At 46.7% G+C, this 23461-nt stretch overlaps 1 protein-coding gene across 2 annotated transcripts in view; it reads left to right on the top strand.

Moving 5' to 3' along the window:
* Nucleotides 1-23461, top strand: part of NRXN3 (neurexin 3) — a 1763013-nt gene that overhangs the window by 32048 nt on the left and 1707504 nt on the right. Inside the window, exon 2 of one of the 2 annotated variants that reach the window (XM_068964453.1) lies at nt 6684-6701. In XM_068964453.1, coding sequence (XP_068820554.1) covers nt 6684-6701 — 18 coding nt within the window. Of the gene's footprint in view, nt 1-6683; nt 6702-20710; nt 20727-23461 lie in introns of those variants that run through there. The other variant, XM_068964455.1, reaches the window with a different exon arrangement.

Below are 23461 nucleotides of genomic sequence, written 5' to 3'. Positions count from 1 at the left end.
CCGCAGTTCCTGCAGACGGCTTCCCATTGGCTGTTTCTTGACACGAGAGTACGCGCGTCAGTGGATGGCTCTGCTTTTGGGAGAATGGACCCAGGAAAGAGGCCCCGGTGGATTTGGGGCAGTTTGGGCCAACGGTTCAGAGTACCTGAGTGTTCTATACAAGGGGGCTTGCGGCAGGTGTTGCTGGTTCTGGAGGCAGGGAGTCCAGCTGGCCCTGTAGATGTCTCAGTTCCTGGGGTGGGCTGTGGCTGCAGAAGGGTCAGAGCAGGGCCCTGTAAAGTGTGCAGCCCCGGTAGGAGCTCCAGCTGTCCAGGCCTGTGGTCATACTGCACTTGACCCTTCCTTCTACCTGCTAAGTCGCTTCAGTCATGTCTGACTATGTGTGAATCCATAGATGGCAGCCCACCAGGCTCCCCTATCCCTGGGATTCTTCAGGCAAGAACACTGGAGTGGGTTGCCATTTCCTTCTCCAATGCATGAAAGTGAAAAGTGAAAGTGAAGTTGCTCAGTCGTGTCCGACTCTTAGCGACCCCATGGACTGTAGCCTACCAGACTCCTCTGTCCATGGGATGTTCCAGGCAAAAGTACTGGAGTAGGGTGCCATTGCCTACCTGGGCTATGCCTTTTTCTCACTCTTGTGAGATACCCAATACTCTTATCCCTAATTTATAGCTTGATAGGTTAGATGGTACCTATCCTGGTTTGTTCTTTTATTCAGAAATAGAGGTTGACTCTCATCTGACGTGGCACTCTGAGTATGAGAGGTATGAGTAAATGACGGAACCTCTTCACTGGGTCTTAGTTTCCTTATCTGTAAAATGGGATGAATAATGTTCCTACCTGTTAGGGTTGTGGCGAAAATTACATAAGATGTATATCAAGCACTTAGGACAGCACCCAGCACACACAGAATCCTGAATGAATGTGAACTTTATTATGATTAGTATTGCTTTGTGCCAGGGACAGACAGGCGTTATCCTATTTTATCCCGAAATTCATCCTCTGACGTGTGACGCTGGACACAGCAATTGGCTCAGGAATGGACACATGACCTAAACCAAATCAATGAGAGTCTTCCCAGGGAATTTTACTACAATTACCAGGAAATGGATTCCCAGGTGGCTCTAGTGGTAAAGAACCTGCCTGCGAATGCAGGAGACATAAGGGATGCCATTTTGATCCCTGGGTTGAGAAGATCCCCTGGAGGAAGGCATGACAACCCACTCCAGTATTCTTGCCTGGAGAGTCCCCATGGACAGAGGAGCCTGGCGGGCTACAGTCCGTGGGATCACAAAGAGTCAGACACGACTGAAGTGAGTGAGCACACGTGCACCAGGAAATTGGCTGCTCTCATTTCTCTATAATTGCCGAGTCCCGTCTTTGTTACTATATGGAGACAACTCACCTGGTGATGAGGCCAACATGGAAGAAAACAGTGCTTAACAGAGTAAGAGCATTGAAACACAACCAGAGTCCAGTCCCACTGTGTCTCTTTACCCGTAGCCACATACGTTAACTTCTCTGAGCCTCAGTTTTCTCCAGTGTGAATGAAGGTACCAATAGTATCCATCTCAGTGAGTCCTATCAATTAAGATGATCTCGTCACCGTTCAAGGCATATTGCAGAGCACATTTTGTAGACCAGATCCTCCTTAAACACTTGGGACACAAGTAGTGAGTGAACTAGATAGTACAGCTCTCGTGAAGCTTATATCTTAAGGGAGATATAAACAATAAAAACAGACCCATCCTATAATGTCAGATAGTTGTTGTTGTTGTTCAGTTGCTAAGTTGTGTCCAACTCTTTGTGACCCCCATGAACTGCAGCCCACCAGACTTCTCTATCTTTAACTATCTCCCTGAGTTTGCTCAAACTCGTGTCCATTGAGTCAGTGATGTCATCCAACTATCTCATCCTGTCATCCCCTTCTCCTCCTGCCCTCAATCTTTCCCAGCATCAGTCTGTTGCAATTAGTCAGCTGTTCGCATCAGGTGGCCAAACTATTGGAGTTTCAGCATCAGTCCTTTCAATGAATATTCAGGGTTTATTTCCTTTGAGATTGAGTGGTTTGATCTCCTTGCAGTCCAGGGGACTCTGAAGAGTCTTCTCCAGCACTACCATTCAAAAGCATCACTTCTTTGGCACTCAGCCAGTGATTAGTGCCATAAAAAAAAGAAAAACCTAAATGGAAGAGGAGGCTTCCTATTTTAGAGAAGGTGGTTAAAGAAAATCCTTCTGAGAAGTAACATTTGAACTGATATCTGAAGAAAGTGAGGGACAGTCTTAACCATGTCTGACAAAGACTGTTCAGGCAGGCAGAAGAATAACAAATTCATAGGCTGTAGGCAGGACCGCCTCAATTCATGTTAGTTACTTCTGCTGTTTGACAAGAGCGCTGAAGGTTGGCTGGTGTAAATGGCACCTCCCTTCTCCTGTCTTCCAAGCTGTAGCACTCACACTGACCTTGGTGGGTAGCAGGTGCTTGAAAAATAGTTGAGGGTGGGGGATCTTGATGAAAAGGATCCTGGTCCAGCCTCGGGCCACCTCTGTTCGGGGTGCCATGCCCAAACCAGGGATGGGCGAAGCACAGGAGAGGAAGGGTTTGAAAGCCACTGCTGCCCTTCACCCACTCTCTTTGGCGTCACAACCAGGGAAGAAATAAATGAGGCCAGGCCCACCTCTGCTCAGTGCCCCCACGGACGCTTATTGCATATTCAACAATAATCTCAGCTACAAGTGCATATGCTCAGCATGGTTATTTTAAAGTTCAAAGGAAACAATTTCCTGTAGTTTGGGGAGCTCCAGTTCTTGTAACCAAGTAGGGGAATGAAAGGACCCTCCATCTGCTGCTGTTGCAGAAAATAGCTCGATGGGGGTGAGGGGAGCCCTCCCACCTCACCTCTCATTTGGGCTAGGTCATTTCAAGAGTGGAAGTCCAAGATTCCCCCACTTGCTGCTTTTATACCTCCCAACCTCCCACCCCAGGCCCCTGGAGGAGCTTTGGGGAGCATGGGGCAGGCTGCCCAGCCAGGTTCCTGGAGGTGTGGCCCAGCCAAACCTCCTGGGACCCCACCTGGTGAACTCTGCCTTGGGTCTGACCTATTTTCTAGGAGAGAAAATAGAATATAGATTTAAATGCAGTAGTGCTCTGGAAAACCACAGGCCCAGCAGTGTGCGGAATTAAAACAGCAGGAGGCAACCAAGGAGGTCCTTGCACCAGAGAGGATGCCGCCTTTCTTGGAGCGATCTCATCTGGTTGTCAGCTGTCTTCTCTGCAGCCATTTGCCCCCACTGTTTATCTACCAAAAAAATTGAGATACACACATTTACATATATGTATATTTCCTCTGATTCGTCCTGGGGCCCCATGTTGCTCCTTCACACACAGACTCCAGGCTGTGACCCATAGCAATGACGGACAGCAGTGCTTTGGTGATGATCACCTTGGAAGTGGGGCAGTAGCAAGGCATGGAATTTGACACCTCAGCTGTGTCCAAGGTCAACCTTCCTTGCTGTGTGTCCACAGAAAAGGTTGTTGCTTTAAAAATAAAATAGCCCTGAAGGTAGTAGTATTACCAGCTGACACTGACTGAGGGCTTTCTGCAGGCTAAGCGCTGATCTGAGCTGCTCATCACAATCCTGGGAAGTAGAAACTATTATCACACCCACTTTATGGATAAGGAACAAGTGCAGAAAGCTCTTAACTGGCACAAAGTCCACTCCACCTGAAGAGCCTAAGCCCGAATCCCAGTAATCCAGCTGTGGACCCCCTTCTCCCTCTGCTAATTCCTAATTCCTGAATGGCATGCCTACCCTTGGGTGGGGATGGGGGTCATCTTTTACCAAACCACAGGGATTAAGGGTGGGAAACAAGGTTTCCCAGAAGACAATTGGGACTTGTTACAAAAAGGACGAGGAAAGGATGCTGGATGGACCATATAACAGATGGATACTGTTGAGGTTCTAATCACCCCCTATTCCCCTCTCCTGCCCCCACCCCTGCCTGCCCAAACCTTTGCTGTTTCATTCTGTTGGTCAGAATTGAATGCAGACTCATTGCTCCTTGGAACAGGTGCCAGGTGACACGATGTCTCTCTTTTATTCAAGTTGGACATAAATTCTTAGAGCTGCCTCCAGCGTGGTGTCACAGCCAAGAACTGAGCTTGGACCCTGACCCCCCCCCCCCGCCCAGCTAAAGGGGTTTTTCTTGGTGGCCTTGTTGGCTCCTCTTTTGCAAGAAAGTATTTTTTATGCAGGATTAGAAGTGGGCCATATTAAGCCTTCACAAGGGAAAACAAAAGAAATAACAAAGGCATTTGTTTTGATCCCTGCTTCTTCTCACCTAGAGTTTTTGAACTCCCCTTTGACTCATTTCTCGCTGGGGATTGGGAGGGAGAAAAGAGATCCAGAGGGGAGGGCTGCAGCAAGGTCTTCATTCACAAGCATAAGTTGAACCCAAATCACTAAACAAAATACAGCTTAATTCCTGTGGTCTCTTGATGTTTCCAGGGAGCCATCTGGTCAACATTTTTGGGTAATTCTGTCCCTGGTAATTCAAAATGATAACAATCAGCACAGCTAACATTTATGTAGTGTTTGTCTTGTCCCGAGTTAAGTGGTTTACAAGTATTTAATCTCTTTTAATTCTAGTAACACTTACATGAGGGAGGCTGTGTTATCTTCCCATTTTATAACTGAAGAAAACAACTCAGAAGTTCAATGATTGACCCAAGGTCATCGAGTGGGTCAGGATCTGAACTTGGACTATCTGTCTCCGTAATTTAGGATTGTAACTATCGTGGCCAAATAGGCAATTTAGTGTTGAATGAACTTTGGGGCTCCAAGGTATCCTATCTCCCTTGGGTCTTGGTGTCCCCAGAGAGTGTGTTTCTAGGAATAACGGTGTTGACCCCTTCCCCACTGAACTCTACCACATTGAAATAGTTGGATACCCTGTTTAATGGCGGGGTACTCTAACGACCACTGCTCTAGGCAGTCCATCAGTCACAGTTAATGACCTTGCTTAGTTATTTATGCAGCATGCTTCCCTTCCAACCTCTTCTACTTTGCCTCTTCCTCTTTGCTGCTACTCCACCCCTAAATCTAACAACTCACCAGAAAACCTGGAAGGGCGTGTGGCTGAGGAATGATTCAGAGCTCTCTCTAATCTCATTGGGAATATACAACCTTCAGGAAATGCAGAGCATGGGCTGGAGAAATGCCCAGCTGTTGCTGTGGGTTAGGTCAGTGCCTGGATTTTCCTGGGGACAAAAGCCCTAAAGAACCCGTTGCCCGAAGAACCTGGTGGAATTTAGCAAATCTGTTAGCCGCAGGTTAGAGGTACACAGGATAATCCGTGACCCCCTCGTAGGGTATCTGGGAGTCTCTCGCCTCCTTCCCTGTGGCTTCAGGGGCTCACGTGAGCTTGCAAACTGAATTGATGTCACATGCACCCTAGAGGGACCTGGATTTCAGTTGAATGAAGTATGGATTGGGTGGGATTCACGGGATCCAGAGCCTCTCCTAGCATCTGTTCCCTGAACTAGCTGTGTGACCTTGGACAAATCTCTCAGCGTATTTCATCCTCCATCTTAACAAAAAAGAATTAAACTAGACAATGTCCATGGATGTCCCAGACCCACTGTTGTCAGTGATTCTAAGGGGGTCACCCAGGATGGCCTGGATGGCCAGTGGTTTCCTGAAGTAGCCCTGTTGCTTCTCCCTAGCCGTAGGCTGTCTTACCAGGTCAGGTCTAGGGATTCTATTAACAACAAGGCTTTGGCTGCTCTGGGTTGGGCTTCCCCAGCATAATTCTATTTTACATTTGAAGGGGGGAGGAAGAGATTGTGTTTATGGAGATGGTGGGCATGAACCCATTCTTCATTGTTTGAAAGCTCATTGGTTTAATTCAAATGTCAACCTTCCCAGAGCTGGATGTTTATTTGTAGTTGTCAGAAGTGATTTCCAGTGGCAATTTCTGTCATTAATGATGGGGTGAAAAGCAAGGAGAAAAATGGAAGGGAGAGGCAGAATTTCAGTTTGTGTGGCAAATGACCTACTCACACGCAATCTCATGCACACACACCACTGTCTGTGATGAAGAATGGTCACTGGGAATCCTGGGTCGGGAGGGAATTATAAATGTTTTGTGACCTTGTGTCCTTCAGTCATATGAGCTGAACGATGCTGCAACTTGCTGTTAATTCTTGTACCTCTTTTCCTTTGTTCCTTAAAGGAGTGGTTTATCACTGTTTTTCTCTCTGTGCAGAAACCTTGCTTGACTTCTTGTCCAGTGTCCTGCATCCGGAGGGGAGGAAAACTGTTTGGGTGTGGGTATGCAGAAGTCAACCAGAATATTTTAACCAATATTCTTGCAGGATCCCGGTCTGCTTGGCTGTTTGTGGCCCTATCTGATTCCTGGAGGATGTCTTTCCGGACAGATGTGAAGTTCAGCTCTCTTGATACATGCATAGTGGAAAGGGAGCTTGGCCCCTCGGCTTGCATGGGTGGCTTTTGGGTGAAGGTGGAGCTAAATGCTCAGAGACTGAGCATCTTTGGGGTCTTGCATGAGCTGAGTAGTCATGCAAGGGCACATGGCATTGCGTGTGTGTGTTGCTAACACTCTTCTTTTTCTCCCTCTTTCTCTCCTCTCTATTTCCCTCCCTTTGAAAATGCTGCCACAGATGTCAGTCAAGGTCCAGGTGAGTCTTTGTGTTTGCACAGCTGCTGTGGAAATTTCCCCTCTGCCAGATTGTGCATGGTTTGACTCTGACTGAGACCTTTTTCTAGGGACTCTACCCAGAGCAAAAATCTAAACACGTTGCATTTTCATTGATTTAGGTTTATAAGACGTGCCTTCACGTCTTGATGAATTTGTATTGGCTACAAATTGATGAATTTATATTGGCTTTGAAGAACCATTTTCAAACCAAAGGAACGTGGTTCCCATGCTTTTACAATTACTCTCTTCTGATTAATATTTCTGGGTGAAGAAATGGAAATTGAGCATTTTTTGAAAATATTTTAAAAATATATTATTAAAATATGTATTCCCCAATTTAGTAAGCATTTTTGCCTTGTCTTCAAAAATCTACTTATCTTTAAGCTACTATCTTACAGCGTCAAGTGGTTAAAAGTTGAAAATATGACATACTTAGCATGGAAAATATGATGTGGGTAAAAGAAGGTTTCTTTCTTTATATTCTAAGAAATGACTTTACTTTTCCACAATGGGACAAGCAATATTTTTTTTCTAATGGTTATATAACTAGTGCATGTTCCCTGTTTAAAAAAAAAGAATGAATGAATGAAAAGTAGAAAAAAGAATAATGATTCTTGTCATTTTTGTCAACGGACAAATGAATATTCATCCAGAGTCCTAACTGTAGGCAATGTGTGTTTATAGACAGATGTATGTGTACACAAAAACATAGACTCATATGAGAGGAACAACCATTTATAGATAGATGGTTATCAGGTGACTTCTGATGGTTTCCCACCATGCTAAATGGTATAGAACTTTGGGTTAAGAAGAATAACCCTACCAAATGAGAAGCGGGCATCATCTTTCTTAGGTATTTTCACATATATTTTCTTATTTAATCTTTTTGACATTTAATTCTCATAGCATCAATACAGGAGAAGTATTGTTAAATACATTTTAATGTGAAGGAAATATAGGGCCTGACAGGTTAAGCAGCTTGTCCAAGATCACAGGGCTTGTCAGAGGACTGGAGTTTGAACTTGGGGTTTTCAGACTGCAAAGCCATGCATACTCCATTGGAACATGTGGGGTCTCATCCCTGAATTTCTTCACTTGAAGATCTTGTAAGTATTTCCTAATAGGACTATCATTTATTTTTGCTCAGAGGTAATGTGACTTTATCTGTAGCACCCTTTCCAAAGGAATTTATCCTTTATTGATTTTGAATATGTAAAAGAATCACCCAGACTTAAGTGGAGTTTCTGATCGTTGATCTCTGTGCCATCTTACACAACATAAAAGGATAATATTGTCATCCGTAGCAAATACACAGGTTTCCCTGCCTCTGTTGTCTTCTGCCTATCACTCACCTTTGAAAATAAGCAGAGTTTGAACCAGAGCACAGGACAGAATTTTCTAGGAAGATATCATTTAATTTATTCTATTTAATAATATTTTAATTCAGTCACTCACTGAGCTGATATTTATCAAGAACCTACAATGTACCAGGCGCTGTTCTAGGCACTAGGGATGAAACAGTGAACAAAACAGAAGATCATCCACATATATCTTTTACTACAGATAGAGGAAGACAGAGAACTAAAAGGCTTCCCTGGTAGCTCAGCTGGTAAAGAATCTGCCTGCAATGCAAGAGACTCCGGTTCGATTCCTGGGTCCAGAGGATCCCCTGGAGAAGGGATAGGCTACTCACTCCAGTACTCATGGGCTTCCCTGGTGGGTCAGATGGTAAAGAATCCACCTGCAATGAGGGAAACCTGGGTTCCATCCCTGGGTTGGAAAGATCCCCTGGAGGAGGGCATGGCAACCCACTCCAGTATTATTGCCTGGAGAATCCCCATGAACAGAGGAGCCTGGCAGGCTGGAGTCCATGGGGCTGCAAAGAGTTGGACACGACTGAAGCGACTGAGCACAGCAGAGGCAACTATAAATATGTGTGTGTATGTATATGTGTACATGTATATATATCAGCATATCTATTGCATCAGGTGGTGGGTAATAAGTGCTGTGGGAAAAAAATGGAGCAGGTAAAAATGAAGTTGCTAATTTAAAGAGGGGAGTCCAGGGAGGTCTGTCTCTCTGCTAAGCTGATGTTTTCTAGGATACTTCAAATGAGGGAGTAAGCCCAACACCAAAATTTTTTGCGTGCCACTTGGCTGAACCCCTTCTCTTCCTGGTTCACTGCAGAGATGACCTAGGGTCTTCACCTAGACCTGTGTGTCTTATGTCCTGTGTAGCGGCTCCCAGCTCAGGTAATGTGTAGAGGCCAAACCCCAACCTGTGTTTTGCCACGCCTGCACCCAGAGGGCAGCCTCTGACCCAGGGGCACCTTTCCCTAATTCTCACAGAAGGTGCCACACTGGCCCTGCTGGGCTGAAATGCCGTGGACCCATAGGTGGCTCCTCCAAACGGGCAGAGGTCACCCGTGAGCCTACTTTAGAAATAGCAGCGATCGCCAGCATAACACCACACTATCTCAGCCTCACGGCCACTATCTCGTCTTGCTCTCTTGAAAACCCTCCGAGGCACACTGCCTGAGCCCCGTTTTTCTGTTGAGGGAGTTGAGGCCAGGAGGGGAAGTCCTGAGCTGAGTCCCCCAGCCAAGTGGGGGATTCCAGCCTAATTCTGACCGTTCTCCATTCTACCCTTGAGGTGTCAAGAGCGGATTGCCAGTTTTGCCTTCTCACTGAGCTTTGGCTTTGTGTGTGTGTGTGGTTTCTGAGCCTGAAGCAAATCGCCGGTCTAGAAACTTCCCTTGCGGCCCTGGAGGTGGCAGGAGGCAGCCTGCTCCGCCCGGCCCTGGCTGAGGTCAGCGGGCCGCCTCCCGCCTCTCTGAGCTCCTGCCCAGCAATCTGGAGCCGGTGGGGCTGCGGCTCTGAAACAAGAGGCCTTTAGTGGTTCTCTCATTTTCTTTTTTTTTTTTCCCTTCCCCTCAGGAAGACAAATTGGGGATTTTATGAGCTAATGTAACTATTTACCCAGGGGCTGCTGGAAGACTGTAAAGGGACGATTGATTAATTGATTAATTCTACATGATGAGGAGATTGGTTAGAAGTAACCCTCCTGTAAAATACAGCTGGAGAAGGGGCCTGGCACTTCTCCTAAGGTCCGGGAGATGAGCTGGGGACTCAGTGAGAGTGTCCTGGTAGGAGGAAGAGGCAGGCGGTATTCAGATGGACTTCCATATGGGAAAATGCACAGCCCCTCCTCCTAGTCCTTGGGAGGGAGGTTCAAGATAACGAAGTGGCAAGAGGCGCTTGTGGTGCGCTGACCCGAAGGAGGGGAGGGACCTGCAGCTCTGATGCCTGCCATGCATTCTCTGGTTGACTCTTCACATCAGCCCCTCCGGGTCAGGATCCACACTCCAGAAGAGGACAAGGAGACACAGAGAGGTCCAGTAACTGCTGACAGTCGCCAGCTGCTGGGACCAACCAGGATCTCAGATCTGTCTGTCTCCAAAGCCTGCACCTTTTTCTTTAAAAACTGGCATTTTCAAGGCAGAGCTGTGTGCATCTTGGGCGTTTTTGCATTCCCAACTCTGCTCGGTGGTGCATGGCACCATAGGAGGGCCTTGGAAATATTTCTCGAGCAGAAAGTATGGCCACAAGCACCAGGGGCACTGTGAGTCTGCAGGGTCTTGAGACACGTCGGAGCTCCAAGGGCATCCTGTCTAAGGACTGCAACTCTCTCACTTTTCAGAGGAGGAGACGGGGGCCCAGGGAGGGGGAAAGAGACATCTCTGAGGCTGCGTACCCCATCTGGGGCCCTGAAGGGATTCCTGTCAGATGCTGAGCCTATGCTCCTGGCCGATAGGGTTTGTCTTTGAGCTGCCGTCCCAGCTCTGCCAAACTCTCAGTCCTCTCCCCACTTCCTGTGTGTTCCAGAACTCTCTGCCAAGGGGAGAGGAAGTGCTTTGGAGGCAAGGAAGAGGACAGGGTGGATGGAGGACCTCGGAAGCAGGAAGCAGGGCTGGGGCCTGTGGATGGGAGACCCCCTCGAGTCCTCTCCCTCCCTGGGGCAGGTGGGGGGGCTCTGGCGGGGGCGGGGGGCGCTGTTTATAGTGCTTCACTGACAGCATCTCTGCTCCGAAGTGATAATTTCTCCGGCTCAGCCTGCTGATTAGAGCTGGAATTTAAATGAATGACGGTGACCTTGTGGAAGTGCCCTAGTTATTCAGAGGCCTGATGAGGGAAATAGGCCTCTTGCCTCGGTCCATCCGAACCCTGGCAGGTGCGGGAGGAGGGGCACCTGTCCACCCGGGGCTGGGGGGTCCCTGGTCAGCTGTGGCCGGAAGCAGCTGATGGCTTGTGCTCAGGCCTCCCTGAGCCTGCGCTGGATCTCTGCCCCTCCTTGTCTTCCTCCTCCCGTTTAAGTCATCTAACTGCTGCCCTTGGAGAGGGAGCTGCTGACTTGTCCTGAACTCTGCCATGTCTCCAGGAAGTCCCTCATCTGGCCCGAGGAGCGCTGTTCACAGAAGACAGTGCCTGACCCAGCTGACTTGTGTTTATGGACACAGAGGGTTTGCTCTCAAAGCTGGCTGCTCCTAGAGGAGACCTGACCCATAGACCCAGTAGCATTAGCCTGAGCCAGGAGCCCGTTAGAAAGACAGGATCTCAGGCCTCTCCCTAGACCTGTGCATCTGACCAAGGTCCCTGGGGTCTGCCTATTAGAGCTGGAGAGACACTGACCTAAAATCTGCAGTCTCCTTGGGACCAACAGGGCCATATTTATTAAGGAGAGTACAGTTCTCTTGGCTAAAGCCCTATTCCTGGTTTCATCTGCTGGGGACAGAGCAAAATATCCACTTTCTGGGTTGATAGGAGCTAAGAAGAAGAAGATTAGGGAAAGAAAAGAGAATGGACGCTGATCCACCACGTGGTCTGCACACATCACTGTCTGGGCCCTTCTCATGTATGTGAGCGGAGAAGGCACTGGCACCCCACTCCAGTACTCTTGCCTGGAGAATCCCATGGACGGAGGAGCCTGGTGGGCTGCAGTCCATGGGGTCGTGAAGAGTCAGACACGACTGAGTGACTTCACTTTCACTTTTCACTTTCATGCACTGGAGAAGGAAATGGCAACCCACTCCAGTGTTCTTGCCTGGAGAATCCCAGGGACGGCAGAGCCTGGTGGGCTGCTGTCTCTGGGGTCGCACAGAGTCGGACATGACTGAAGTGACTTAGCAGCAGCAGCAGCAGCAGCATGTATGTGAGGCAAGATAGCTCCCTGCTTTCATATGGCCTTTGAGTTGAGGGTGATTTTTCACTTTTTGAATAGTTGAAAGCAATCAGAAGAAGAATTAGTGATGCAAAACTTTTATAAAATTCGAATGTCAGTGTTTGCAAAGTTTTTTGGAACATAGGCCCACTTGTTCATTTCTGTATCATCTGTAGCTGCTTTTCAAAAGCAGAGGGGAGCTGCTATGATGTAGACACACCTCTCTGAGCTGCAGAACCTAAAAGATTTACCATCTGGTCCTTTACAGAGGAAGTTTGTCACCTCTGTCTTAGGGCATAGGCTTGGAGCCAGAGGCAGGTTGACACCCTGTCTCTATCCCAGCACGGCATGGCTTGTTCAGGTAACTTTTCCTTTGTGGACCCTACATTCCTCATCTGTAAAATGGGGACAACAAATACCTATCTCATGGGACTATTGTGAAGATTAAATAAGCTCAAGTAAGTCAATAAAGTCCCTTCTCCAGTGGACCACATTCTGTCAGACCTCTCCACCACAATAAACTGTGGAAAATTCTGAAAGAGATGGGAATACCAGACCACCTAACCTGCCTCTTGAGAAATCTGTATGCAGGTCAGGAAGCAACAGTTAGAACTGGACATGGAACAACAGACTGGTTCCAAATAGGAAAAGGAATACGTCAAGGCTGTATATTGTCACCCTGCTTATTTAACTTATATGCAGAGTACATCATGAGAAACGCTGGACTGGAAGAAACACAAGCTGGAATCAAGATTGCCAGGAGAAATATCAATAACCTCAGATATGCAGATGACATCATCCTTATGGCAGAAAGTGAAGAGGAGCTAAAAAGCCTCTTGATGAAAGTGAGAAAGGAGAGTGAAAAAAGTTGGCTTAAAGCTCAACATTCAGAAAACGAAGATCATGGCATCTGGTCCCATCACTTCATGGGAAATAGATGGGGAAACAGTAGAAGCAGTGTCAGACTTTATTTTTTTGGGCTCCAAAATCACTGCAGATGGTGACTGCAGCCATGAAGTTAAAAGACGCTTATTCCTTGGAAGAAAAGTTATGACCAACCTAGATAGCATATTCAAAAGCAGAGACATTACTTTGCCGACTAAGGTCCGTCTAGTCAAGGCTATGGTTTTTCCAGTAGTCATGTATGGATGTGAGAGTTGGACTGTGAAGAAGGCTGAGTGCCGAAGAATTGATGCATTTGAACTGTGGTGTTGGAGAAGACTCTTGAGAGTCCCTTGGACTGTAAGGAGATCCAACCAGTCCATTCTGAAGGAGATCAGCCCTGGGATTTCTTTGGAAGGAATGATGCTAAAGCTGAAGCTCCAGTACTTTGGCCACCTCATGCCAAGAGTTGACTCATTGGAAAAGACTCTGATGCTGGGAGGGATTGGGGGCAGGAGAAGGGGACGACAGAGGATGAGATGGCTGGATGGCATCACTGACTCGATGGATGTGAATCTGAATGAACTCCGGGAGATGGTGATGGACAGGGAGGCCTGGCGTGTTGTGATTCATGGGGTCGCAAAGAGTTGGACATGACTGAGCGACTAAACTGAGCTGAACTGAACTGAAAGTCAATAAATAAATGATAAAGTCAAGTCTTTAGAACAGTGCCTGGCACAGAGTAAGCAATGTATAAATAAGCTAGTATTGTAAGTTATCTCATTTGATTCTTTCCACGTGTGTTTCCATTTTACAGCTGAAAATACTTAGGCTCAGAGACATTTAAAAGCAAAATAAAACATTCGTTTGCCTGTGTCTTGGTGCCCCTCGCTGTTCAGAGGCATGCATCCTCAGCTGTGGTGTTCAGTCACTCAGTCGTGTCTGACTCTTTGTGACCCCATGCACTGCAGCACACCAGGCTTTCCTGTCCTTCACTGTCTCCAGAGTTTGCTCAAACTCATGTCCACTGAGTCAGTGATGCTATCTAACCATCTCATCCTCGGCCACCCCCTTCTCCTCTGCTGTAGACCCCTCTGAACTGCTGTCTTCTTATCATCTCACACTTTCTCGCATCCGTCCTGTTCTTTATGCTTTCAGTAAAGAGGTCCCGCCAGCTTAGATCCTGGTCCCCACTGCTGTCAAGCGAGGCCAAGACATCCCAGTAAGAGGGTGGAAAGTGGACTGATATGTAGAGAGGGCCCCTCACGTGCCAGGCCTCCACTCCTTCACAGATGAAAAATATTGGTCTTTAAAACATTGTATCCTTTGCCCCAGGCCAGAAGCAGGTGGGGCAGGCATCAGGATTTAAATGCAGTCTGAGATCTCTGCTTTGTCGTTCTGACTCTCTTTGCCTCTCACTTTCCCCAGGAGTTGTGGGGCCTTAGGTAAATCATTAGCCTCTCTGGGTATCAGGTTTCTTTCATTCTGAGGATCTGTGGTTAGGCCAGTAACTGAGCCCCCTTGGGAAGAAGGACTCAGGAAAATGTCATCTCTTCCGTTGCCAGAGACTGGCAGTTCCCAACTCCAGTGCTGCCTGGTATATTTTTTGTCTTTTCTTTCCTGTTCCTTTGGGCAACAGTCCCATTTGCTTTTCTGTCTTATTTATTAGGAAAAACATCTGACATTTATTGAGCTTGTATTTTGAGCAGGGCACTAAAGTACTAAGTTTTCGTATCTATCGGTTAATTCTTTTGACGTGTCCAAGATCCTGTTATTAGACCCACTTCACTCGAGAACAAACTGACTCTCAGGAATGCTAACTCATCAGCCCCACCCAGTAAAAAGTGGTGGAGCAGGATGCAAATGCTGATGTGTCTGGCCCTGGGGATGTCTCATACGGAGTTCCACCTAGAGCGTCCGCCCCACGAAGGTACACTCCCATGCTGTATGCTCTCGGCCTAGAACAGCACCAGTACATCACAGGCATGGAGTAAATGCTTGTTCAATGAAAGTTCTCCAGAATCAGCTTTTCACTTTACCCCACGTCCCTTTGAAAGACAGGGTGCTTTTTTTGGGGCTCACCCTGAGACAGAAGGTAACTCAGCCTTCTGTGTTTATTCAGGGTCCATCTCTTGGGCTCAGCTCAGTGGAGGTTGGGGTATAGGAAATCCAGCGCTGCTGTGCGTAATTGAATTGGAAAGGGGCCCTTGGCTGGGCTAACAGCGCTCAGCTCCCAGCCAATTGCCCGGCTGGGGCCTGGGAAGACCCCCTTGGCTCCCGTGGCCGTTCTTGATGAGTAAGTGTGAGTAAGGAGCCGCGTCCCAGCGTGCCTCCAGCTTTGGCTAACTTGAAGAAGCAGATCGCTTGGCCCTGGCGCCTCTTTGTAGAGCCTTTTCAAGTTGCCTCTTTTACTGTCGTGGCAAGTCAGGCTCACCAGCGTGCTGGCTGTGGTCCACTTTGTCTCTCTGTTCTGGAGGGCAGGGTCAGAGCTGGAAAAGGCCTGGAAGCGATCCTGTCGTCTCAGTGGGACAGTACTGTCCCTGCCACGCGTGTGGTACGGATATTTGCTCTGCCAATGATGAGGAACCATTGGTGGCATTTAGGAGGAAGGACCAGTCAACGCTAAATGTGCTGCAATACACGGGAGAGTCTCACTTGAAGACTGCGCTGCTCAAAATGTCATTGGTGAGACCAAAGAGAAACTTCTGGACCAGTTCTTCCTTGTGTAGGAGAGAAAACGGAGGCCCCAAAACATCCATGTAACTCAGCTGAGTCACCAGCCTATTTTTGGCGGCCTTGGAGACCCTCTCATTCTGATGACCTGCCTCGAGAAGTCTAGAAAGGACTTGGGCTAAGCTAGTCAGTGTGTGGGGCTGGGCCTCAGGAACTAGCAGCTGAGTGTTGAGGACGATGGGTGCCCTTGTGGGGTCACTTAGCTGACCGTGGCCATGGAGGCAGGCAGCTGTGGATGCTTGGGCAGGTGGTCTGCTAGCGCTGCCGGCTTCCTGGAGAAGTGCTGTTGGCGAGAGACGGGAGGGTGGGGGTGTGGAGCAGACGGCCTATATACGCCAGTCTCCTGAGGAACAGCAGTGGCTACAAGCTTCCCAGCCCCTCCTGTGTGCTGTGAGCCCTGCAAAGTGCTTTTTGTGGGTGGTTGCATGTGACTGTCACCGTGATCCTAAGGTATTCTACCTGTGAGATGCAGATATTTTACAGGAAAAGGCACAGAATAGTTAACTTGCTTAATATCCCAGAGACAGGGCTGGGATTTGAATTCAGATTTTGGATTATTTAGAGCGATGGTAAACATGAAAATCACCTGGGGACTTCCCCGGTGGTCCAGTGGCTAAGACTCCGCACTCCCAACGCGGAGGGCCCTGGTTCCATCTTTCGTCAGGGAACTAGATCCCTGCAGCTAAGAGTTTGCCTGCTGCAACGAAGACCTTGTGTAGCCAAATAAATAATAAAACAGTTAAAATCACCCGGAAAGCTAATGAATGCGATCCAGTCTAATTGAAGTAAGACATTGCTCCTAGGTAATCTGATAGGACCAAAGTTTGAGAAAACCACGTTTTCAAGGAAAGTGAAGGGACTTGGAAAGCATCAGTATTAACCACTATTGTATACCTCCCATGATGGAAGGGAGGATGGGATGAATGATCCCCACTTTGCCTGAGTTCCCCTGGCACCTTAGATCACAGAGGTAGTAGAGCCTGCCTCATAATACCCTATTCAATAGCCAGCTGTTTATTGTCCCCCACGTGTCCACACTGGCCACTGTGGGTTCTAGAAGGACAGGGCGAGCCATACTCTTGAGAACAGAGACTTATCCATGCCTGCACCCCCACTTCCTGGCATCCTATATGCGCTCATAAGCTTTGTTATTAGAATCAGCATTTCAGACATGGAAAGGACCCAAAGTTGCTGAGCTCTCTGTGCACCTAAGTTTTGAATCTCTTCCGTATGAGCTTATTCCAACCTGAACCCCTGCAGTGACAAGAAACTCGTTGCTCTTTTAGCCATTCCGTTCTAAGAGCACCAGTGTTCACAAGCTCTTCTTTATTCTGAGTCACAATGGCTTTCATCACCTGTATTGCTTCCAGCCCTTGGAGACACAAAGAATAGATCTAATTACACTCCCAGTGTTTGAAGACAGGGCTTTTGTCTTTAAGGATTGTCTCTTCTAAAGGCCAAACATCTCTAGTTTCGTTGGGCATTTTCATACAAGGGTTTTAAGTTCTTTCATCCAGGTCATTGTTCTCTGAAAAATGAGTTTTCTTTGCATTCTTGCCCACACCACATACAGGTTCATGGACATGTTGCAACCAGTCCATGTTACACTGCTCCTTTTTTCTAGACTTCCTACATCTATTAATGACCTTATTTTTATATAATGACTACAGTATTAAATTGAACTTAACATCACTGAAAACTTTTACTATTTCACATGTACTGCTGCTAAGCCATTTCTTTCCCTTTTCTGTATGTGTGCAGTTGGTGTATTTGACTTAGACGTGGGGCCATGCTTTGGTTTTGTCAAATTCATCCCTGGATTTTTAAAATCCAGCACACCGTGGCCGAATTGGACACAATTATTTCATTTAACATATCCGAAGTCCTTTCCAGCTTCATGTCACTCTTGAATAAAGACCTATTTTAGAGAAGTTCATAACATTTGGAGAGCAAGGACTTTCTCTTCTTTGGGAAGAGTCTTTTCTAGAAGCCATAACTGCTGATGTTTTACCCCTTAGGGGCTTCCTTGGTGGCTTAGATGGTAAAGCATCTGCCTGCCATGTGGGAGACCCAGGTTCGATCCCTGGGTTGGGAAGATCCCCTGGAGAAGGCAATGGCAACCCACTCCAGTACTCTTACCTGGAAAATCCCATGGATGGACAAGCCTGGTAAGATATATTCCATGGGGTGGCAAAGAGTTGGACACGACTGACCGACTTCACTTTTAACCCTTGGAGTGACATGCTTGACTTTCTGTTTCTTTTATGGTAGGCATGAAAAAGAAACCCCACCCCTCCTCCATCCCCCTGCCCCTCCCCCCCCAGGTAGACTAGAAGGTTGCTGCAGACGTTCTTTCTTCTTCCCTGTGGCTATGCCGTGTAGATGCCATGGGTGACTCATGGGTGCCTCTGAAGAAATATTTTCTGTTCAGTCCAGGCACCATGCTGTAAGAGCAGAGTTGGTCTAGAGGCAAATAGTGAGTGAGCTAATATAGTAACATCCTACCCAGGGCTTAGTGGTGAGGATGGAATGTGGTGGCATCATGGAAGGACCCACCCAGAAGCACCTGCCCTAGAGAACTAGCAACAGGTGTTCCTCTGGAAGCCATCACGATCATCAGCCCAACTGTTCACTCTGTCCCTAGTATTGTGCAGGGCTTGTGGAATAGCCAGCACCATGGATGTAAATGGTTGAACCTCCCACGTGTCAGTGTCAGTTCACAACTGCTGTTGGGTGATTCGGCAAAGCCTCGTTTCTTGACTACCTTTTTGATTAGGGGCGGTGGTCTCTGGATATCTGTTTGGGCCATTGAAAATTGTTGTTTTTGTAGGTCAAAACCAGTCAAATATCAGCAGTTTCATATGGTTCATTTCAGTAAGGAGTTGCTTGGCCTCTTCAGAGGTCAGCTTGGTTCATAGAAACTCTATGTCTTGGAGTTGGAATAGTTGGTAGTTATCTTCTAAAACCTTACTATGACTCTCTTCTGTGGCATTCTGGCAAGTGACGCTTCCCTTATCATTCCACCCTCATCTTGCTGAATGTACTTGCTCTTTTAACTTGCATGTGCAACTTTAAAAGTGTTTCAAGGCAGCCCTCATGTCCTTAGCTAGCTCTCTCATGTTTGGGCTGTACACAGCTATTCCTTCAGCCATTCTGCATGTGACATGCTTTCAGAACTCCTACCATCTGATTCTTCTCCCATGAACCTTCCCACCTCGTTAATGCCCCTCCTAATATATGGCAATGTTCTCTGAACCCAGACCGTAAGTTTGGTAGTCAGTGCTGAGAAGAAGTGGAACTTGTGCCTTCTTTTAACTTGTGATTTTTTTTGAGAGTTTGTGGGGAATGTGGGAGGTTGTGTTTAAGGGCCACAATTTCTATTTACCCCCTTAAAATTAAATTTCGCTTTTGTCCGCTCACATCTTTTGGACCCTGATTCTCAAGGCTAACGAGTTAGATATTTCTTTCTGCTCTGGTTCATTACAACATCCAGACAGCATGTCATGGATGTTCTCAGCCAAGTCATTTGTCAAAATGCTAAGCAGGTCAACGCTCTGCTGTAAGCCACTGGAGAGCCTCAGGTAGGACAAGGAAACTGAAGTCCACGACGCAGGTCAGGGAATTGCCTGGGGAAGGGCTGGTCTGAGACGCAGCTGTGGAAGTGGGTGGAGTTTCCCTTCAGGCCCCGCCTCTTTCCTTTTCAGCTTCTTTCTCCCCAGTTCCAGCCTTTCCCCTGTTTCCCTCCCTGCTGCCCGGGGTGGTAGACTTCCTCAGCCTGTGGCTGTGTGTCTCCATCCTCCTTTCTCACATGTCCTTTCTGTCTTTGAAGAAAAATCTTAAGCTTGGCTTCCCGAAGGCCTCAGGAACAAGGCATTGCAATGACAGGGGCCTGAGTGCAGTTTGTGTTCAGAGTTGAATTTTAATGAGGGAAGTGGCTTAATAACCCCCAGAAAGGACCCAGGAAGGGAAGAGCTTCATATTTTAGTAGGGAGAGGGTGGCCAGTTATTTAAAACACTTACCCTGGGGGCTCCTTCAATCATGCTGTACCAGGATCATAAATGAAGTTGAATTCGTGTCCAGGCACTATTTTCTGGTCCTGAATTGTCCAAGATGGGTCTTCTTGCTTCTCCACCAGCACTGAATTAAGACAGGGTAGCTAGTAGTTATCACAGTTATCATCCAGCCTGGAGAATCCATCTGCTGGTTTAGCATCCGCATTTCACCGCTTACTAAGTAGTGGGATTTTGGCTGTAGGTCTTAGCTTCCTTACCTGTAAAATCTATATTACAACAATGCCTTTCCCACAAAGATGTATTTAATGACATGACACTTAGCATGTCTGGTATATGTTAAACAGTCAACAAATACTAGTCACTGTTATAATTCTGTCGTTTTACCAAGCTTACTGAATTTCCTCTCTTAAGTGCTTAACATGCTACAATGTGTATTTTTTTCTTTCCCCTTCTCTCTTTTCCGAATTCATGGTCACTCTGCAGACACAGGGTCACTGGGGGCTTCTCTCTTTGTCAAGGCTCACCCCTTGCTACCTTCACCATCTCCTTAGCTCCTCCGGAAATATCGGGTGGATGTTTCTATTACCTTCTGATTTTATGTAATTACTCTTTTTAAAAGTCCTTGTCGCTTCATAAAAATTCAACGTTGGCACTTGGCACTTACAGCAATTAGTGACATTTCATTTCTCCACTTCAGTATGGAAAAAGAGATGATATGTGTGGATTTTACAGGGGGAGAAAAGTTATCCTGCAAGTGAATGAGAGAGAAGTCTTGGCAGAGATAACTTGCTTTTTTTCCTTCCCAAATCTTTTCTCCTCCCCCATGAATGACTTCCTCCCTCCCATGAAATACTTTCTCCAATTACTCAGCCAGAATGAAGGAAGGAAGGAGGATTAAAAACCGTCAGAGGGGAGTGGGTTATTACAGGTTTGAGGGGGAGACAGTATTAGCTTCAGTGATGGAGGCCTTCCACTTCTGGCCTCATCTTCCTTGCCTGTTCCAGTAAATGGTCTCTATTCTCTGTATTAGTCATTTTCACAACAGGCTTCATAATGGCCACAGCTGCTTACAGATGACTTTGCTTTTGTAGCCATTCCATTCTCCCCAGCTGCACCTACCTCCACAGGGATTTTCCCGAAAGGTGTAACAGTTTAGAGGGCCGTGTGTGTATTTTGCATATAATAGGATGCAGCCTGTTCTAAGGCACTTTCTACTTTCTGTGTCTTACCTTCTGGCAATCTTTTTCTCTTCTTGTTCTTGACCCTGTGGACCATGATCTGTGAGACTCCTCTGTCCATGGGCTTCTCCAGGCAAGAATACGGAAGTGGGTTGCCATGCCCTCCTCCAGGGGATCTTCCTGACCCAGGGATCAAACCTGTGTCTCCTGCATTGATTGGCAGGCGAGTTCTTTACCACTAGCACCACCTGGGAAGCCCGTGAACCACAGAGAGATAGGCACAGAAAGTGAGGTAGACAGCACTAGAAATTACCATGTCCTCCTCCAGGGAGAAAGAGTGAAAAATATCAGACATCTTCATAGGATCCAGAATGGTCCCTGAACCCAGCTAGGTAGCACTTTTACAGAGTGTGACATCTAGCTAGGAGACATTTCAGTTGCTTTCTAATTTTTATAATCTTTTTTTTTTTTAAAGGCATCATCGTTCCATAAGAACTCTGTATAGAAAATTCTCCATATTCTGACGATCAGAGGCTCATCCTAGGCCAGTCCCTATTTCTTGCCCTCCTTAGATGAAATTTTAGGGAGTTGGCTTTTGAAGGTTTATTGAAGATCTGTTGAAATCCAAAACTGATGGTGGGATTGTTTTGGGCAAGTGTGGTGGATTTTCCTTTGCTTCCCTCAGCCCCCTGGTCCAGCCTGTGTCTTGTCTTTCAGCATCCCTTGAATATCAGGCTCAGATTAAATGCCGAGCTCCAAGTCCAGCTAGGTGTTAGTGCCAGGGCCAGATGAGTGGTCTGAGGGGCTGTGGCTGACCTTCCCTCTATGAGAGTAACAAGAAGCCCCCCTCCTCTTTTTCTCATCAGCCACACACATAACACACAGCTAGCATAGATTGCTTTTCCTTCCTTGCTAATTATATCCTCAGTGAAGGCTTTTTTTTTTTTTAGCATTATTTTTCTGTATCTATATTGGAAAGCCATATAGTTCCTTTTTCTTTTTGAATGTAAAATTTTACTTTAATGTTGGAATATGTATGAAAAAAAAAAAACTCTGGGATGCTTTAATAATCCCCATCCCTCCCAGATTAAGACTCAGGGCTCTTGCCCCTTTTTATTTGAGGCTTCATTCACTTATATGGGCACAGACCCTTCTCTTCCAAGAAGGGGAGGTGATACACTTTTACATTTGTCCTGACTCTCTTGAAGACCTTACTCCTTTAATGTTAAATGCACGTTAGACTTTTTGCTTCAGTGATTCTTCTGTTTCTCTAGCTTATCATGCCTAAAACAGAATTCATTATCACCCTCATTCCAGATCCATCTCCCAACTCCATCCCACCTTCCTGTCTCTGACAGCGCCTCACTCAGTCTGCCATCCGTTCCTCCCCTGAAGCATCTCATCGGTCACCCAAAGCCTGTTGAATCCTTTTCCCCTTTTCCTTCTTGCTGCCTCGATATTAATTTCGGCCCTCTGCCTATGACAGATCTCCGTGCCTCTGTCTGTTTTCCCTCTAATCCATCCTGTCTGTACCATTGCCAACGCGATCTTCCCCAACATCATTTTCCCCAGGGCATTCTCCTGCCCGTATCTCCCATCAGCTGCAAGATCAAATCCTTTCTCCTTCCCTGGAAACTCCAGGCCTTCATACAGTGGTCCTTAAGATCACCTTTCACTTCTTCCTTCTGTGAAGGAACACATTTGTATGTGTTCATTGTTATTTTTACAGCATCTATTACATACCTACCATGTGCCTGGCAGTGTCCTAGGTATTCCAGAAAGGCGACAGGAAAATCCTTAGGAAAGTAGTTAGTGGTCTTGGGAGCTAGTGGTGTTACCAGGAATGTCCTTCATCACTCTCAATCCTAAACCATCTTCCAAGATGTATTTTAAATCCCACTTTCCTCCAGAAACTCTTGCTGTACACCCAGGGCACCCACCTCCTCACAATCCTTTCGGATATTACTGTCTGAATCAATTGTTTGACACTTAACAATTACCCATCAATCATTCCTCATTCACTCACAAAATACACACTGAGTACATCCTGTGTGTCAGGCACTAGGCTTCGTGTTGTCTCACACGTCAGTATATTTTTACAGCCTAAAAATAACAGCAGTAATTCTTATGTAGCCCTTAGCATGTATAGGCCCTGCTTTACATACATTCATTTATTTAATCCTGAAAATAAACTTTGGATTTGGCGTGATAATTATCCAAATTTTACAGATGGGAAGTCAAGGAACAGAGATGTTTAGCAACTTTCCTGGTGTCACAAACTAGAAAATAACGAAGGTGGGATTCAGATTTGAAGTCCTTGATCTTAACCCCTATCCTTCACTGTCAGGTACCCCATGTGTATATATGTCTATATATGACTTTGTATGTGTGTAAATATAAACCCACATGCACACACCTTCCCAGTTAGACTCTAAACTCTTAGAGGTTGGCAGCGTTGTACCACACTTGCTTGCCTCTCACTACCTTACGCAGTGTTTACATATAGTAGGTACTGGAGTCCTTGGACTGTCATTTCTTCCATTTACTTTTAGCGGGGACTTGAGGTCTTTTTACAGCAAGTAGGAGTGTTTGGGAGTGGAAGGAAGGGGAGAAACAGTTTCATAATAGACCTAGACCCTCTGGAATTCCTGGTTTCCAGTTCTTAATTCTGCAGTCTTCGGCGGTAGATTTGTATAAGAGGAGATACTAATGTAAA

The sequence above is a fragment of the Capricornis sumatraensis genome, chromosome 2 (genome assembly GCF_032405125.1).
Source record: "Capricornis sumatraensis isolate serow.1 chromosome 2, serow.2, whole genome shotgun sequence".
In the NCBI taxonomy this organism is placed as follows: domain Eukaryota; kingdom Metazoa; phylum Chordata; class Mammalia; order Artiodactyla; family Bovidae; genus Capricornis; species Capricornis sumatraensis.
The sequence above is the reverse complement of the archived record's forward strand: the minus strand, read 5'-3'. Positions and strand labels throughout refer to the sequence as shown.